We start from the raw sequence: 19,846 nt of genomic DNA, 5'->3' as shown, positions 1-19,846 counted from the left end.
GGTGGTGTTATAGTTTTGTTTTTTAGCATGCTCACTGAGTTTTTACGAAGTACATTTCAGTCTTTTTGTCTCATGCTAATCATAGCATGCCGAAAGGCAGTTGTAATCATTGCTGAAAGGCAATTAATGTGTATTTGTGTGATTTGACTAAAAACACATTATTCCATTAGTGAATTTAGTACTACTATAGCTGCGAAGACATAAGCTATCATTACTGTTTTCACACAGGATGATTTTCTAGCTCTTAGCTTTGAAGCTGGTAGATTAAAGGTGCATTTGTACATTTTACCTGATAAAGGAGTCTCAACTTTTCCTTTCCTGTTACATTCTATCTCCCTTTATAGAGTGGTAATAAGTTCACTTTTGAAAGTGAACTGTACTTGTGTCTACTTATTTTAGTATATCCTGGAAACAGGGTTGATAGGTGTGTTCAGAAAAGAAATCTAAATGCAGGGTTTTTATGTAACAGAATCAGTCGTTTACCTTGATCTAGTGTAGCTGTTTGCTGATTTCCAGTTGAATGAAAATATTCCCTAAGGTAATGTTCATTGAGCTGACTTTTTTGTTTGTTGTATTGACAGTCTTTTTTTTTTAAATTGTGTATTACTGGCTATATATTTAATGTTTTGGTCTTTTATCCCTGTTTATTATGAGATAATCTTTTAGTGTCCTGAGCCTCTCTTTAGGTAAAGGAAACCTTTTTCCTTTGTTTTTAAAAGGGTTTTCTTTTGTTTTGATTTATTTCTTCTTGTAGATCTTTAGAAATCTTCAATACTGATCACATTTCCATATTTGTATCTTAATTTAAAATTTGGTTTTCAAAAAAAAATTTTTATTTATTTATTTATTTTTGGCTGCATTGGGTCTTCATCGCTGCCTGTATGCTTTCTCTAGTTGTGGTGAGCGGGGACTACTCTTCGTTGCGGTGCGCGGGCTTCTCATTGTGGTGGCTTCTCTTGTTGGCGGAACACGGGCTCTAGGCACGCGGGCTTCAGTAGTTGTGGCGCGTGGGCTTAGTAGTTGTGGCGCGTAGGCTCCAGAGTGCAGGCTCAGTAGTTGTGGTGCATGGACTTAGTTGCTCTGCCGCACGTGGGATCCTCCGGACCAGGGCTCGAACCCGTGTCCCCTGCATTGGCAGGTGGATTCTTAACCACTGCGCCACCAGGGAAGTCCCTAAAACTTGATGTTTTTAGTAATTTAATAATTTCTATACTTTTCAGTGATGGTCTGAAAGAAGGGAGTTTGTTCAGTAATCACTTGGGAATGGGTTTCTATAGAGCTTAGTCTTAAGTGTAATGTTTAATATTCATCAGTAACTCAAATGAAAAAATACAAAGTTTATGTGTTATAGCTACTGATGACATCAAGCTCTAGGTGTTAGTGTAGCCAGTATTGATGAAGAATTAGATTTAAAAAAATGGAGATTTGAAAACCACAATAAGATACCCCTTCATACCCATTAGGATGGCTATTATTAAAAAAGAAGAAAGAAGAAAATAACAAGCATTGGCAGGGATGTGGAAAAATTGGAACCCTTGTGCACTACTGGTTGGAGTGTAAAATGGTGCAGCTGCTATGGAAAACAGTCTAGTGATTCCTCGAATTAAAAATGGAATTACCATGGGAATTCCCTGGTGGTCCAGTGGTTAGGACTCTGCACTTTCACTGCCGAGCTCACGGGTTCGATCCCTGGTTGGGGAACTAAGATCCTGTAACCCGTGTGGTGCGGCCTAAAACAAAACAAAACAAAAAACAAAGGAATTTCCATGTAATCCAGCAATTCCGCTTCTGGGTATATATACAAAAGAATTGCAAACAGGGTCTTGCAGAGATGTTTGTACATCCATGTTCACAGCTGCATTAGTCACAATAGTTGAATGGTGGAAACAACGCAAATATCTTCTGATGACTGAATGGATAAACAAAATATGGCATAAACATGCAATGGGAAATTACTTAGCTTTAAAAAGGAAGGAAATTCTGACACATGCTGCAACATGGATGAACCTTGAAGACATGCTGAGTGGAATAAGCCAGTTATAAAAGGACAAGTATTGTATAATTAAACTTATATGAGGTACCTAGAGTAGTCAAATTTGTAGATACAGAGTGTAGAAAGGTGGTTGCCAGGGGCTAGTGGGAGGGGACAGTGGACAGTTGTTTTAGTTTTAGTTTTCAAAGTGGGGGGGAAAGTTCTGGAGGTGGATGGTGGTGATGGTTGCACAACAGTGTGAATGACCTTAATGCCACTGAGCTGTGCACCTAAAAATGATAAATTTTATGTATGTATATTTTACCACAGTTTTTTAAGGAAAAAAAAGTTTAAAAATTGAGATTTAAACAAGTAGAAGAAGAGAGTTGAGTGAGGAGAATGCAAGGCATTATTTACCTTTAATTAAATGTATTTGTGATATCACAGGCTATTTTAAAGAAGAACCTGATCACGTATAGCGCTATGTATAAGTTTGGCAGAAAATGATCCAGAACTTTGATATTGGCTAATTAATTGAATATAAGATAGTCAAAGTATTTCTATCTCTGCTACCTCCCTCCCTTTTCAGAAGGCCTGATATTATGTGTAATAAGAAAAAAAAAAAAGAAGAAACCATATCTTTATGGTTAGTGGTGGTTTAGTTATCAACATTGGTTACATTGCTGTTTTGATAATTGTAAAAGGATGTGAAGAATTTGAATAGAATTCAGATGAGTCTTAAAGTTTTTTAGAGGCTTGGAAAAATAAGGCCTATTAAAGTACCTGAGATTATTAAGCCTGAGGAATGGAAACTTAACGGTTACTCTAATGGGAGTCTTTTTTTTTTTTTTAATAAATTTATTTATTTTATTTATTTATTTTTGGCTGCATTGTGTCTTCATTGCTGTGCGTGGGCTTTCTCTAGTTGCGGCGAGCAGGCTTCTTATTGCGGTGGCTTCTCTTGTTGCGGAGCATGGGCTCTGTGAGCGTGGGCTTCTGTAATTGCAGCACACGGGCTCAGTAGTTGTGGCTCACGGGCTTAGTTGTTCCACGGCCTGTGGGATCTTCCTGGACCCGGGCTCGAACCCTTGTCCCCTGAATTGGCAGGCGGATTCTTAACCACTGTGCCACCAGGGAAGTCCCTAACAGGAGTCTTGACTGTCCTTGGAGTGATTTTATAGGCAGCTCCAGCTCACAAAAGGGTGGTATTTCAAGACTTCATTTCTTGGTCAGTTGGTGAGAACAAATGATAAAGTCATGAAATATAACTGCAGAGGTATAACAGTATATATTGCAATGAAAAATAATAGGAAATATGTAGTATTGTACTGAATCAGTGTTTTGGACTCTGGACTTCAGCAGCTTCTCAGAGTACTAACTATACTCTGTAAAATCCATAAACACCAAGTATAAGATACTCTTCTCAGGTCATGAGTTAATCTGATGGAGGGTGGGAGAAGGGAAAGACTTAATACCTGTGGTAGGGAGTCACAGTAGTCAAGTTAATTAGTAATTTAGAGTTCTTTTCTTGTGGTCTGTTATAACAACTATCTCCAGCATTACCCCCTCACCCACTTCTTCTTATGTGCTATGTAAATTACGTGACATTCCTACCCTGTGTTTATTTTCTAAAGTTTCCTTTGAGATTGGTCCCACAGAGTACAGTGGTTGGTGAGGGGTAATTACTTTCTCTAAGCTTCCTTTAGTTGGCCCTGGTTGGAACCTTTGGGCTGTTTGCCTTCCAGCTTGGCATGTTGGAAAAGAAAAGGTAGGGACAGCTGGATTCAGAAATTGTAGTAGTTTTTTAAAAAAACATCTCTAGGTCAATTACCTGGATCTCAGCTGTTGTTCACATAACACCTTTATTTAACATGGCATGGATTGGCCTAGCGTGGTATGCATTTTATTCCCTAGGACTTCAGCCTGATTTTTCAGACTTGAGGGCCCTGAAGTGGTAGGACTTGAATTTGCCTTGGGTTTTGTACAGATGAGATCATTGGTTCTCAGTAATGTCAATAGTTAGTGTGAATCTATCAGTAAATGGCCTTGGGAACTTGTATACATACAGGTAACTGAACCTCACCACAGATTTACTGAATCAGAATTTTTCTGGAATTTTAAATATATGTTTACTTAACTTTTTGTTTTTAAACATTTAAAAAGCATTATTTATTTACTTATTTTGGCTGTGCAGGGTCTTAGTGTGGCACGCGGGATCTTCGTTGTGGCATGTTTAGTTGCGGTGTGTGGGATCTTTTTTTTTTTTTTTTTTTTTTTTAATAGGGAGCATTTTCTATTTTCAAATTTTATTTATTTATTTTATTTATGGCTGTGTTGGGTCTTCGTTTCTGTGCGAGGGCTTTCTCTAGTTGTGGCAAGTGGGGGCCACTCTTCATCGCGATGTGCGGGCCTCTCACTATCGCGGCCTCTCTTGCTGCGGAGCACAGGCTTCAGACGCGCAGGCTCAGTAATTGTGGCTCACGGGCCCAGTTGCTCCGCGGCATGTGGGATCTTCCCAGACCAGGACTCGAACCCGTGTGCCCTGCATTGGCAGGCAGATTCTCAACCACTGCGCCACCAGGGAAGCCCCGGTGTGTGGGATCTTGAGTACGGCATGCAGACTTCTTAGTTGCAGCATGTGGACTCTTAGTTGCAGCATGCGAACTCTTAGTTGCGCCATGTGTGTGGGATCTAGTTCCCTAACCAGGGATTGAACCCGGGCCCCTGCATTGGGAGTGCAGAGTCTTACCCATTGGACCACCAGGGAAGTCCCTTACTTAACTTTTTATTAAGGAAAAACATATACATATTCAAAAGTAGATAGGATAGTGTAATGAACCCCTTTTTATTCACTATCAAGCTCCTATGATGAATAATTTATGGCTAATTTCATTTTATCTATATCCCCATCCACTTTCTCTGTTATTTTGAAGCATATCCCAGATATATTATTTCATCTTGAAATTGTTTCATCTGTATGTTTTAATAGGTTTCCCAGATGATTAAAAAACTTTTTTGAACAGGTAATAGAGGTACATAGTAAAAAATAAGGTGGTAAAAAGGACGTACAGTGTAAAGTCAGTCTTTCTCATTGCCCCCAGTATTCTTGTTATTCTTCTCTAAGGCAGAGAAACCTACAACTTCTTTATGTATGTACACATATTAATGTATGTGCAAAAATATAGATAATATAATTCCCCTTTTTAATTAAACACACGTGGTAATATCTGTTGTAAAGTACACATTTTTCTGAATTTTGCCTTCTTCATGTAACAATATTATCTTGGGAATCAGGTTATAGCAGGGTAAAAAGATTGTTTTCATTGTTTTTTTTTAAGACTCTGGTTGGTCTGTGTATCAAAGTGTATCTAACTCATGCCTTTTGGATGGATGCTTAGGTTGTTTCCAGTGTTGTATTTCTTTACAGACAGTGCTGCATGACTATCTTGTACTGTATCTGAGTTATCTGATTCTTGATCAGAGAACATATCCATTTGCAGTTTTGTTAGGTATTGCCAAATTTCTTTCCCACCATCTGTGTATGGTATGTAGGGTTCTCCAGGCTCACCAGTTCCATTTTTAAAATGATTTTCATGTGTCTCCTGTTTATGTTCATGTTCTTTAAATCCATTAGTATATTTATAAGAGCTGTTTTAGAAACTCTTGTTTGTGAATTTCATCATCTGTCATTGTGTCTGTTTCTATGGGTGTGGGTTACAGAAGTGCTTTGAAATAAGGAGAATCATGATAATGTTAAGTTGTTGAAGATGAGGTTGGGGAGCTTCACAGTGTTAAGTGAGTTAGAGAGTGAGCTTGATATGTTTAGAAGGAGTTTTTGATGTGCCTTTGCCTCATTAAAAAGATGATAAATTGGTGGAGTTTTGAAATCTCCCCTGAGTAAAAGTATAGAATAGATGCCAATAAGATTTTAAGAAAATGGATGAAAAGGTTTGGAACTCCAGGATTTCAATTTACGATTTTCTCTTACGCATTGAACAGCAAATCTTAATTTGTGTAATAAGGTTTTGTAGCTGATTTCTTGCCAAAGCCAGGTCAACTTAGGAAAGTGGTAGGTTGTAACAAGAATTGTTTATGAAGTTGAAGGAGGCATAAATTTATGCCTTTTACCTGAAGGGCCATTGTATTTTCCTGCTCCTTTTACTACACCCTAGCTATGTGACTTTGAACCAATTACCTAGTCCCTCTGAGCTTTAGTTTCCTTAACAGCAAATTGGGACTAAATAAAATGCTGCAAATAAAGCATTTGTTAAACTGTTGCATAGTAGGTGGTAGCTCTTATTATTTTAAATATTATATATATTACATATAGTGATGGCAATCTGTTGTTTTTGAGTTAAAGAATTGATGTTTGATTTGTTAAAATGGTAGGAGACTGCCCAGAATATGATACAGATTTTTAAATTGTGGAGAGCGGAAATATTTTGAAGTTAATTCAACCAACCAACATTTATTGAAAACCAACTCTATATTATGAGCACTTTGTTTCAGATCTAGTGTGAAAGACTGTTGTATGTGCTGACAGTTACAATGTAATGTCAGGCATGTCATATCATGAATGCTAATTAGAGGAATATGTAAGCTTCTACGAGAGCACTGAATGCCCAATTCTGCCTGGAGGGTGAGTGGTGAGTGTGGGTGTTCCAGGCAAGGGTTCATCAAGAAGGTATTGTACAATGGAATATTACTCAGCCATTAAAAAGAATGAAATAATGCCATTTGCAGCAACATAGATGGACCTGGAAATTGTCATACTGAGTGAAGTAAGTCAGAAAGAGAAAGAGAAATATAGTAAGGTATTGCTTACATGTGGAATCTAAAAAAAAAAAAAAGATGAACTTATTTACAAAACAGAAACAGACTCACAGACTTAGAGAATGAACTTATGATTACCAGGGGGGAATGGATAGTTAGGAAGTTTGGGATTGACATGTATATACTGCTATATTTAAAACAGATAACCAACAAGGACCTACTGTATAGCACAGGGGCCAATGATCAATATTATGTAACAATGTAAATGGGAAAAGAATTTGAAAAAGAATAGATACATGTATATGTATAACTGAATCACTTTGCTGTAAACCTGAAACTAACACAACATTGTTAATCAACTATACTCCAATATAAAATAGAAAGTCTATTTAAAAAAAAAAGGTATTGTCTCAGGAATTCCCTGGCGGTCCAGTGGTTAGGATTCAGTGCTTTCACTGCTGAGGGCCTGGGTTCAATCCCTGGTTGGAGGACTAAGATCCCACAAGCCAACAGAAAAAAATTGTATCACTTTGATTTGAATGTAAAGGAGTTTGCTACAAGGGTGGATGTGGAAAATGACGTTAAGTAAAGAGGACATTGTGAAAACGAACTCTATCTGGCTTATATACTTATTTTTACAATTGATTTTTTTTCTCCCTGAGGCAGTTCTGGAGCTTTAGGTTTATGGAATGTAACTACATTTATGTAATATATATTTTCTTTTTTGGTCATTGGTTCATAAATGATATATTGGTAATAGAATGTTTTACTTTTGCCAAATGTGTACAGTTTAAGGATTTGTACCTTTTCTTTTGGAGGGAAAATGGTTGGTACAGTTCTTAGGGCATATCTTGGCCGTGTAGCTTAGCAGTAAATATTTATTGATTAAATGAATGTACTCAGCTGTTTAGTCCCGACCTTTCATGCAATACACAAAATATCTGAAGTACTAAGTAACTAAAATGGAGCATTGAAAATGTTTTTCTCCTCCAAGGGGAAAAAATCTTAATGGAATTTAACTATTTTTATAAATTATGGACTTGATCCTTAAATGTTTTCTTCATGAGATTTAAAAAATTAAATTTTTGTAGCTAACATGGCCCTTTTTTTCTTTTGCAGGTATGGCCTCACAAGTCTTGGTCTACCCACCGTATATTTATCAAACTCAGTCAAGTGCCTTTTGTAGTGTGAAGAAACTCAAAGTAGAGCCAAGCAGTTGTGTATTCCAGGAAAGAAACTATCCACGGACCTATGTGAATGGTAGAAACGTTGGAAATTCTCATCCTCCCGCTAAGGGTAGTGCTTTTCAGACAAAGATACCATTTAACAGACCTCGAGGACACAACCTTTCATTGCAGACAAGTGCTGTTGTTTTAAAAAGCACTGCGGGTGCTACTAAGGTTATAGCAGCTCAGGCGCAGCAAACTCAAGTGGAGGCACCTCAGATTGGGGCGTGGCGACACAGGTTAAATTTCCTAGAAGGCCCCCAGCGATGTGGATTGAAGCGCAAGAGTGAGGAGTTGGATAATCATAGCGCAATGCAGATTGTGGATGAGTTGTCCATACTTCCTGCAATGTTGCAAACCAACATGGGAAATCCAGTGACAGTTGTGACAACTACCACAGGAACAAAACAGAATTGTACCACCGGAGAAGGTGACTATCAGTTAGTACAGCATGAAGTCTTATGCTCCATGAAAAATACTTACGAAGTCCTTGATTTTCTTGGTCGAGGCACTTTTGGCCAGGTAGTCAAATGCTGGAAAAGAGGGACAAATGAAATTGTAGCAATCAAAATTTTGAAGAACCACCCTTCTTATGCACGTCAAGGTCAGATAGAAGTGAGCATATTAGCAAGGCTCAGTACTGAAAATGCTGATGAATATAACTTTGTACGAGCTTATGAATGCTTTCAGCACCGTAACCATACTTGTTTAGTCTTTGAGATGCTGGAACAAAACTTGTATGACTTTCTGAAACAAAATAAGTTCAGTCCTCTGCCACTAAAAGTAATTCGACCCATTCTTCAGCAAGTGGCCACTGCACTGAAAAAATTGAAAAGTCTTGGTTTAATTCATGCAGACCTCAAACCAGAGAATATTATGTTGGTGGATCCTGTTCGACAGCCATATAGGGTTAAAGTAATAGACTTTGGGTCTGCCAGTCATGTATCAAAGACTGTTTGTTCAACATATCTGCAATCTCGGTACTACAGGTAGGTGACAACTATTTTTTGGTTATTTGATAAGTGTTGAATTTTTGCTGAATGAAATAATTTTGTGTGTGTATGTGGTGAAGAAGACTGCTTTGGATAAATAGAGATCAAGATAAGTTCAGTTTAGCCTTGAGGTTTTAAAAATCTAGGCATACATAAAAAGAAACGAAATTGAGTTATTTGTAGTGAGGTGGATGGACCTAGAGACCATCATACAAAGTAAGTCAGAAAGACTTACTTTATGGAATCTAAAAAAAAAAAAAAGGTTCTGGAATATATATGGAATCTATAAAAAAAAATATATGGAATCTTAAAAAAAAAAAAAGGTTCTGAAGAACCTAGGGGCAGGACAGGAATAAAGACGCAGACGTAGAGAATGGACTTGAAGACACAGGTGGGGAAGGGGAAGCTGGGACGAAGTGAGAGAGTAGCATTGACATATATACACTACCAAATGTAAAATAGATAGCTAGTGGGAAGCAGCTGCATAGCACAGGGAGATCAGCTCGGTGCTTTGTGACCACCTAGAGGGGTGGGATAGGGAGGGTGGGAGGGAGACGCAAGAGGGAGGGGATATGGGGATATATGTATACATATAGCTGATTCACTTTGTTGTACAGTAAAAACCAACACACCATTGTAAAGCAATTATACTCCAATAATGATGTAAAAAAAACCCCCCACAAACACAAGAGAAGGTAGGAAAAGAAACAAAGGACAGAGGGAACAAGTGAACTCATATTAAAAAGAAAAAAATTTAGGCATAAAATCTGCTCAAGCAGAATAGAAATTCCTACTGCAAAGTTCTGTGCTAAAGACATTGGTTATTTTTATTGTTAATAGAGGACCTGAAGGAATGATAGGTGATCAGTGATGATTAAACAGAAGTCTAAATATTGAGAAAGGGTTTATAGTAATTTTTGTACATATCTTTGGGCATTTTTCAGCACTTAAGAGAACTAGCTTTTTAATGACACATCTTATGTAACTGAACATTTAGAAAAGTTATAAAAATTCAGATTAGTGATTTTAAGACTTAAACACACTTCCATGGCTGCCACAAATGTTCAGACCACTTTTTCATAACAAGTTTTATTATGGTCTTTCCATATATGCTTTAGGTAAATGTTGTTTTGGTGTTGGTGCTATGGGTGGAATTTGAAGAAGAAAATAATTTCTGTGTACTACAGTGTCATGATTAACGCTAGCCTGGAGTACAATAGATGGTCTTGAGGGTAGCTAATGATTACTGTGATTCAAAATATCTTCTTTAGTTTGTAAATGTTTTTGAATTCATAGTCTTTTTTTTAAAACTTATTTTTGGCTGCGTTGGGTCTTTGTTGCTGTGCGCGGGCTTTCTCTAGTTGCGGTGAGTGGGGGCTACTCTCCATTGCGGTGCGCGGGCTTCCCATTGTGGTGGCTTCTCTCGTTGCGGAGCACGGGCTCTAGGTGCACGGGCTTCAGTAGTTGTGGCACGTGGGCTCAGCAGTTGTGGCTCGCGGGCTCTAGAGCGCAGGCTCAGTAGTTGCGTTGCACGGGCTTAGTTGCTCCACGGCATGTGGGATCTTCCCGGACCAGGGCTCGAACCTGTGTCCCCTTCATTGGCAGGCAGATTCTTAACCACTGCACCACCAGGAAAGTCCCTGAATTCGTAGTCCTATAATTTTGGGAAATTCTTTTCATTTCAGCCTAAATGAGTTTATGGTCTTGGTGTATTCTGGAACCCCACAAGCCCCAACAGAGTGGGCAGATATAGGATCTGCCAATATTGGCCATTATTAATAAGTTAGTAAATAGATGAACACATGCAGTTTATTGTTGGAAATTGTTAGAACATGAGGATTATATATTTAGGCCCAACACGGGGTAGTTATTTTCTGGTATTGCATCTGCCTTTGTACTATACCTCTCACCCTGATTAGCTTTTTGCAAATATATGCCTTGTACCCAGGACAAGATAAAGCAGAAATTAGCTACTACAAAAATCAGCTCCAAACATATGTTCTACCATTAATAGTTTGTCAGAAGGAAACCCACATTTATGTCACTTGGTGATAATTAAGTTTACTAAAATATATGTTGAAATTAGGAATATAGCCTAATTTACCCTTTATATTCCTGATGTTATAATTTTTAGTATTAGAGTGCTAGATACTGTTCTTAAAACCTTTTATTTTTTTTAATTTATTTTTTATTGAAAAAATTAAAAAAAATTTTATTAAAAAAATTTTTTTAATTTATTTTTATTTTTTGGCTGTGTTGGGTCTTTGTTGCTGTGCGCAGGCTTTTCTCTAGTTGAGGCGAGCGGGGGCTGCTCTTTGCTGCGGTGCATGGGCTTCTCATTGAGGTGGCTTCTCTTGTTGCGGAACATGGACTCTAGGCACGTGGGCTTCAGTAGTTGCAGCACGTGGGCTCAGTAGTTGCGCATGCGGGCCCTAGAATGCGTGGGTTTCAGTAGTTATGGCGTGCGGGCTCAGTAGTTGTGGCTCTTGGGCTCTAGAGCGCAGGCTCAGTAGTTGTGGCACATGGGCTTAGTTGCTCGCGGCATGTGGGATCTTCCCGGACCAGGGATTGAACCCGTGTTCCCTGCATTGTCAGGTGGATTGTTAACCACTGAGCCACCAGGGAAGTCCCTTAAAACCTTTTAGATGTTTTAAAAGGTATTGTAGTGTGGCACTGTAGTGAGTCTTAATTGACATCTTCTGTAATTAGGTTTATTTGATCCTCTGTGCTCTTGACAATTTTTTTTTCAATTTAATGTAACACAAGATTAGCTTTTAGTTAATTTTTTTCTGGAAAAATTATTTTAATATCTGATTTAACAGCATGAGAGGAATGGTGTTGTTTCCCTCTTGCCTTTGTATTCTGTGGATTCTGTCTTAGGAGCTTTTAGAAGTCAGCTAGCGTATTATATAAACCCCCAGGCTCCAGCTGCTTGGGCTCTATTTTTAGTTCACTTGTTAGTAAATGACTTCATTATATTTGGGTCCTGCATTATTAGGCATATCAGATTTAGTTATGTGTGATACCTAGACTCCTTTTCTTTATTTGAAATCTTTTGGATGAGAGTAAAAAAGAGCTCTATTTTTTGTACTTGAGATGATCTGTTTATTAAATGTTTCAAGAGAGTAAAGGAAATCCTTTAAAAAGCAGTCTAAGACACTAAATATTTTATGATATTGGTTTTTAGCATTAGACCTTTGCACAAATATTACCCTCTTTTGGGAATGGAAAAATAAGCTATGAATAATTGCTAAGTGCAACTAGTAGTTTCTAATTTGTTTTTATACATACATTTCAAGTAAATAATTTACCTGAATTTCAGAAGCTATACAATTGCTAAATTACAGGTTCTGTGTTTAGATAAAAAAAAATGAGGCTCTTATTTGTAAAAAGAGTAGTTGGTGTTGCTTGGATAACAAAAATTTAAAAATGGAGTTTGTCAGTTGGATCAAGAGTTAGAAGAGTTTGTAAATATTATGGTAGATTGGTAAAAATGTAATGTAGCCCTTAATCAGCTAGTGTTTTAATGTCTAGTATAATTTTGCTTAAAAATAGCAGGTAGCCATTATTTTTCAGTATTTGTGCTTTTTATTTGGAGCTTTGTCAGTTCTGCCTTAGTTTTTTTTTTTTTAATATTTACTGTTTATTTATTTATTTATGGCTGCATTGGGTCTTTTTTTTGAATTTTATTTAATTTATTTTTTTATACAGCAGGTTCTTATTAGTTATCCATTTTATACATATCAGTGTATATATGTCAATCCCAGTCTCCCAATTCATCACACTGCATTGGGTCTTAGTTGCGGCACGCGGGATCTTTCGTTGCAGTGCACAGGCTTCTCTCTAGTTGTGGTGCATGGGCTCAGTAGTTGCAGCGTGCAGGCTCCAGAGTGTGCAGGCTCAGTATTTGCGGCGCATGGGCTTTCTAGTTGTGGCATGCAGGCTCCAGGGCGTGTGGGCTCTGTAGTTGTGGTGCAGGGGCTCAGTAGTTGCAGCGCGGGCTTAGTTGCCCCACGGCATTTGGGATCTTAGTTCCCTGACCAGGGATCGAACCCGGTCCCGTGCATTGGAAGGCGGATTCTCAACCCCTGGACCACCAGGGAAGTCCCTCTGCCTTAGTTTTTGTTATAAACCTGATTAGGCAATAAGCAGAAGTGTCTCATACTTGATTTTTTTTTACTCTTTGTTTAAAATAGATTGTATTTAAAAAATGAGGGACTTCCCTGGTGGTGCAGTGGTTAAGAATCTGCCTGCCAGTGCAGGGGACGCGGGTTCGAGGCCTGGTCTGGGAAGATCCCACATGCCATGGAGCAACTAAGCCCGCACGCCACAACTACTGAGTCTGAGCTCTAGAGCCTGAGAGCCACAACTACTGAGTCCACGTGCCACAACTACCGAAGCCTGCACGCTCTAGGGCCTGTGCTTCGCAACAAGAGAAGCCACTGCAATGAGAAGCCCGCGCACTGCAATGAAGCGTAGCTCCCGTTCGCCGCAACTAGAGAAAGCCCGTGTGGAGCAACGAAGACCCAACGCAGCTAAAAAATAAATAAATTAAAAAAAGAGAAAAATTAAAAATTGCTAAAAAAAAAAAAAAAAGAAAGCAGGAAGTGAAACTTACCAAATTAAATATTTTTGAGCTAATCACAGTGGGAATACACATAGCCCAGGTTCCAAAGTAAACGATTTGCATTTAAACACAGGTTCATGTGTTATTCTATTTCTTTGAACTGTGCAACACAGAAGCATAGTAGGGATATCTTAAAATAGACAGCGGATAGTGGCCAGAAATTGTTGACTACTATAGATGGTGAGGCTGTCTAGCTCTTGTAGTGATATAAGCCAGAAGTACATGCTAAGGGCATTGATTTGCTCAAGGTCAGCATGTTCTAAATTCAGCTGCTTGAGTATGGTTTCTGTCAAGAACACGTAGGGCTCTTGAATGCATAAAAGGTTTTAGCAGCAGAAGGTGCTGTATTTATGAGGTGTGGTGGCAACATTCAGGTCATAAATATCTTTTTCTTCTTTTTTAAATATAGAATTTTAGCCTGTGGTTCTGAGTCATTTCAGAGCAGAGAGACAGAGAGACAGGAAAGTGGGCTGGAAAGTAACCTGTATAGCAGTTGTATTCTTTGCTGCTTATTTTTAGCATTAGTTGTTGTTGAAGTAAATGCTGCTTTTTTCCATGTGACAGTTGACAAAGAGATATGTAATGGTAAAACACAATTCAGGCTTATCAGTTTTGGTTTAGGGCATTCCCAACCCCTCATGCCTTTTTAGACCCTGAAGTATCAAAGACAAAGTTCCTGTAACAAAATTAAGGCACACAGAATGATCCATAAAAAAATAACTAGTATTTTATATAGGGTACTTTATAATAACAGAAGATTGTGCATGTATACGGCATCCTTTTTTCAAGTGCTTCTACATATAATTCCTAGTTTATTCCTCATGTCTCAATCTCTGTGTTCTTAGACGCTTGGTGGAATTCCTATTTAATAAATAGAAAACTGAGGCTTATACAGTTCACACAGGTCCCAGTTTACAATGCAAGATTAACACAATTTTTGTTGAGCCCTTTTTGTGTACTGGCACTGTGCTAGGTGCTAGGGATACAGATAAAACATGGTTTCATCATTTAATGGAGGAGAAAAATAGTTTGTCTCAAGAAGTTCTAGGGTAGAAGTGTGTGCAGGGTGCTGTGGGAACCCAGAGCAGAGCCCTTAGCCTAATGTGAGGGTTCAGAGAGGGTGTCTGGGGAAAGATGACCCTTGACTTGAATGAGACTTGAAAGTAGAGAAGGAGTTAGTATTGACTAGTCTTTTTTTTTTTGTTTTTGGCTTGCGGGATCTTAGTTCCCAGACCATGGATTAAACCCGGGCCATGGCAGTGAAAGCGCCAAGTCCTAACCACCGGACCTCCAGGGAATTCCCAGGATTGGCTAGTCTTAAGGAGTGTTCTCTCACAAACTCACCCTTACCTTAGAGCTCAGTATTGGCTGAAATTGCTGGCAGCTTCTTCTCTGTATCATAAAAGTTGTTTTTGCTTAGGAATCTTTATTAGACAAATAAAAAGTTGTCAACTGGGTTTCGTTTTAACAGAAGTTTTAACAGAAGATTCCAAAAGTCTGTAATGAAGTGGTTTTCAGTGCCATACATTGTGGTCACAGACATAGATTACTTTACTACTATATCAGGCCTTCAAATAAAAATTTTGACAGAGCTCTTAAAGTTTTTATTTTTAAACACCTTTATTGAGCTATAAATCACATGCTATGAATTTTACCCGTTTAAAGTGTACAATTCATTGTCTTTTAGTGTATTCACAGTTGTGCATCATCACCACAATTTTAGAACATTTTCCTTACCCCTCAAGAACCCCGATCCCTTCTCCCCAGCACTCTTTAGCCATCTTTCCACAATCTTCCCACCTCTAGCCCTAGGCAACAAAAAATCGACTTTCTGTCTCTACAGATTTGCATTTTCCAAACATCTCATGAGTGTAATCATACAGTATGTTGTCTTTTTTAACTGGCTTTTTTCCACTTAGTGTCATGTTTTCAAGATTCATCCATGTTGTAGCATGTATCAACACTTCACTTTTTTTGTTGTTGTTGCCAAATAATTCCATTGTATAGATATACCACATTTTATGTATCCATTCATCAGTTGATGGAGACCTCAGTGCAAAGATATGTGAATAGAAAACTCTAATATAGCCCCATGATTAAGTCTTTCATTCAAAATATTTAGTGCCTATAAAGTGTAAAATATTGTGCTGAGTGCTGGTTATACATTGAGGAGCAAAAATATAGACCCTACCATTATGATGTTTACAATCTAATGTGTAGATAACCAAAAAGTAAAGTAATGGGAAAAGAACAGGGAGAGAGACTAACAGGATACTTACTTTTTTGTTTTGTCTTGTTTTTTAACTTTTTACTTTGCAATAATTTTAGACATAAAAAAGTTGCAAAAATAGTACAAAGAATTCTATGCAGATTCTCCAAATGTTTCAAATAGAAGCATTTTACCACCCTAGTTTTATCACCCATTCTTCTTTTCTTTCCCTTCCTCCCTTCCTCCCTTCCTCCCTCCCTTCCTCCCTTCCTCCCTTCCTCCCTTCCTCCCTTCCTCCCTCTCTCCCTTCTTCGTTGCTGTGTGAGGGCTTCCTCTAGTTGCGGCGGTGAGCAGGGGCTGCTCTTCATTGTGGTGCGTGGGCTTCTCATTGCGGTGGCTTCTCTTGTTGTGGAGCACGGGCTCTAGGCACGCAAGCTTCAGTGGTTGTGGCACGTGGGCTCAGTAGTTGTGACTTGCAGGCTCTAGAGTGCAGGCTCAGTAGTGGTGGCGCACAGGCTTAGTTGCTCTGCAGCATGTGGGATCTTCCCGGACCAGGGCTCAAACCTGTGTCTGTGTCCCCTGCATTGGCAGGCGGATTCTTAACCACTGTGCCACCAGGGAAGCCCATATCACTCATTCTTTTTCTGTGTGTGTGCACATACAGATACACAGGTATATTTTTTCTGTTGTTACAGTGTTTGAGAGCAAGTTTTAGATATAAAGCCCCTTTACCTCTAAATAATTATATGTAAGAGAATGTCCTTATGTTTAGGAATACACAGTATTCTTAAACTTAAGGACATTCTCTTGCATAACCCCAGTGCAATAATCAGAACCATCATTGGTTAACATCAGTATTACTGATTTGATGAACTGTTTGAACTGCTCAATACTATTTGATTTGAGGAAATGAAAATCAGTTTAGTACTAGTAGCTTATTTATAGACTTAATTCAGATTTTGCCAGTTGTCTTACTGTTGACTTTTTTCTTGCTCAGAATTCAAGTTCACACATTGCCATATATATATACAGTGGTATACTACTCAGCCATAAAAAAGACTGAAGCTTTGCCATTGCAACAACACGGATGTACTTAGAGGGTATAATGCTAAGGGAAATAAGTCAGACAGAGAAAGACAATACTGTATGATAACACTTATATGTGAAATCTAAAAAATCAAACTAGTGAGTGTAACAAAAAGGAAACAGACAGATACAGAGAACAAACTGGTCATTACCACTGGGGAGATGGGTTGGGGGAGGGGCAAAATAGGGGTGGGGGTTAAGAGGTACAAACTGTTATGTATAAAATAAAGATACAGCGATATATTGTAGAACACAGGGAATATAGCCAGTAGTTTATAATAAGTATAAATTGAATATAACCTTTAAAAATTGTGAATCACTATGTTATATACCTGTATATACTATTGTACATCAACTATATCTCAATGTAAAAAAAATCACACATTGCATTATTTGCCACATATATCTCTCTAGTGTCCTCTTATCTGGATTAGCTTCTTATTTTCTTTGCCTTTCATGATCCTGACACTTTTGAAGAGTACTGGCCAGTTATTTTGTAGAACTTCCTTAGTTTGGATTTGTCTGATGTTTTCATGTTATGTGTCTTAACTTACAGAACTGATGTTTTGTTCTCACATATCGGGAGGCACATATTGTCAATTCGTCCCATTACTAGTAATGTTAACTTTGATCACTTGATTGAGGTGGTGACTGCCAGATTTTTCTACTATAAGGTTTTTTCTTTGTAATTAATAAGTATCTTGTGGAGAGATACTTTGAGACTATTCCTATATACTGTTTCTCATCTTATTTTCACAGGCCAATTTTAGCATCCATTGATGAATATGGCCTTTAACAGTTATTAAGTGTGGGGTTGCAAAATGATGATTTTCTAACTTTATCATTATCATTCCTCTGTGTAAGGAATTCTCCTGTAAGGAAGAGCTTTCCTTCACTCTGTTTGTTCTTGTATAGACTTACAGATTCATATTCAATGGGTTATAATCTATTACTTGTCATTTGTTTTACTGCACAATTGTCCTAAACTGTCTAGTAAGAAGAGCCTTTTTAAGCTTGCTCCTGTATCCCTTTGACATGGCCCTGTCCTTCCTTGAGAGCTTACTTGCTGACAGCACAAGATGTTCCAGGCTTACTTTGTACTTTTCCTGCTCCATGCTTGGTATTGGCCATTTTTCTAAGGACCGTTGGTTCCTGTTATTGGAGATAATGGTATTTAGGAAACAAGATCTGGATGCTAGTCCCAGATGTGCTCATTGGTACTAGGGTGTTACTGCTTTTAGGTCCTTTGAGTGGCAAAGCTAGAAGATGTGTGTGTGTGTTTGTGTTAGTGTGTATATGTAATTCTGTAATTCTGTATCTATCTGTTTATATATTAAAACAATGAATTCATACTGATATGTTTAGTTCTGACACCTCAGAGTTCATTCTGTCCTCTTCCTTTATTTATGATCTCTTCTCTGACATGAAGGAACTTGGCTCTCATTATCCACAATGTTACTTCTTTGCTCAATTCTAGAATACACTTCAAGTAGTTTTGGAATTGCTAACCCATACCACTGCTAATTTACTAGCTGGAGTATGGATTTATTTATAGTTGGTTTTATTCTTTAGCCTTAGACTTGGAGGATGTATTCAAAGTACTGGGTTCCAAAGTTACTTAGGTTAGTTCTTCCTCAGCTCCTCTTTCCCCCATCTTCAATGTGATTGTTATTTATTTGAAATATAATTAAGTTCATTTCATTGTATTCCATTTTGGGTCCTTTATATCCTTGTTTATTTATTTGACTATGTGAAACATTAACATAGTTCTGAAAATCAGAACAATATTAAAATATTATCTCAGAAGTGTCATGCCCCCTCTTCCATGACTTCCCCTCATTCTTTCTACCTCATTCCTACCCAACCCCTTTTAGTAATCATAATCATTGGTTTTTTAATTTATTCTGTGTGTGTGTGTGTGTGTGTGTGTGTGTGTGTGTGTGTGTGTTTGGCAGTGGGTGCAAGTAAGCAGATAAATGTCTCAGTTCCCCTTTTATAAGAAAGATAACATACTGTAGATACCTGTTTGCGCTTGGCTATTTTCCCTTAACAGTGTTTCCTGGAAATCGCTTCATGTCAATTCACAGAGATCTTTCTCATTCTGTTTTGCTACTTAATAGCACTTTATTGTGTGTATTACCATAGTTTATTTAGCCTTTTTTTCTTTTTTTTGGCTGCACCACACGACTTGTGGGATCCTAATTCCCCAATCAGGGATTGAACCTGGGCCCTCAGCACTGAGAGCACAAGAGTCCTAACCTCTGGACCTCCAGGGAATTCCTAACCACTTTTCTAATTATTGTGTATCCCAATTACAAACAATTGCAAAGAATAACTCTGTACATATGTATTTTTGTCTTGTTGGAGTTGCATCTTCAAGGTAAATTTCCAGAAGTGGAATTAGTCAAAAGGTAAATACATGTGTAGTTTTGTTAAATATTGCCAAATTCTTTTCAATAAGGACTGTATAAATTTGCATTCTCATCAGCAACGTATGATAGTGCCTCCTTCTCTATTGCCTTGCCAACAGAATATGTTGTCATTCTTTTAAAATTTTGCCAAGCGTGGTATATCTGTGGTATTAATTTGCATGTGTCTTATGAGTGAAGTTAAGTATCTCATGTTTAGGGATCATTTTAAAATTATAGGGTGTGTGTGTGTATGTGTGTGTGTTTGTGAATTGTCTATTCATATCTTTTGCCCATTTTTCTATCAAGCATTTGGTCCTTTGTCCCTCAGATTTTAAGATTTCTTTATATATGAGGGATATTAGCTCTTTATGTATGATATATGTTGCCCTTTTTCTTTCATTTTGGTTTCATTTTTTATGTTTTTTGCCTTGTGAAAATTTTGTGTGTGTGTGGTCAATTTTATCAATCTTTTATTGCTTCTGGATTTTAAATCATAGTTAGAAAGCCTTTTTCCTACACCAAGTTTAAAGAAGCATTTGCCCTCTTTTCT

The 19,846-nt window shown here is 37.9% G+C and overlaps 1 protein-coding gene across 4 annotated transcripts in view; it reads left to right on the top strand.

The window, feature by feature from the left end:
• HIPK3 (homeodomain interacting protein kinase 3) overlaps positions 1-19,846 on the top strand; it is a 95,737-nt gene that overhangs the window by 21,966 nt on the left and 53,925 nt on the right. For all 4 annotated transcript variants that reach the window (XM_057552510.1, XM_057552508.1, XM_057552509.1 and 1 more), the window contains exon 2: positions 7,865-8,960. In XM_057552510.1, coding sequence (XP_057408493.1) covers positions 7,867-8,960 — 1,094 coding nt within the window. In that variant the 5' untranslated portion in view covers positions 7,865-7,866. The remainder of the gene's footprint in view (positions 1-7,864; positions 8,961-19,846) is intronic.

The sequence above is a fragment of the Balaenoptera acutorostrata genome, chromosome 9, assembly GCF_949987535.1.
Source record: "Balaenoptera acutorostrata chromosome 9, mBalAcu1.1, whole genome shotgun sequence".
Classification (NCBI taxonomy): Eukaryota; Metazoa; Chordata; class Mammalia; order Artiodactyla; family Balaenopteridae; genus Balaenoptera; species Balaenoptera acutorostrata.
Note: the sequence above shows the minus strand (reverse complement) of the source record. Positions and strands in the feature narration are given on the sequence as shown.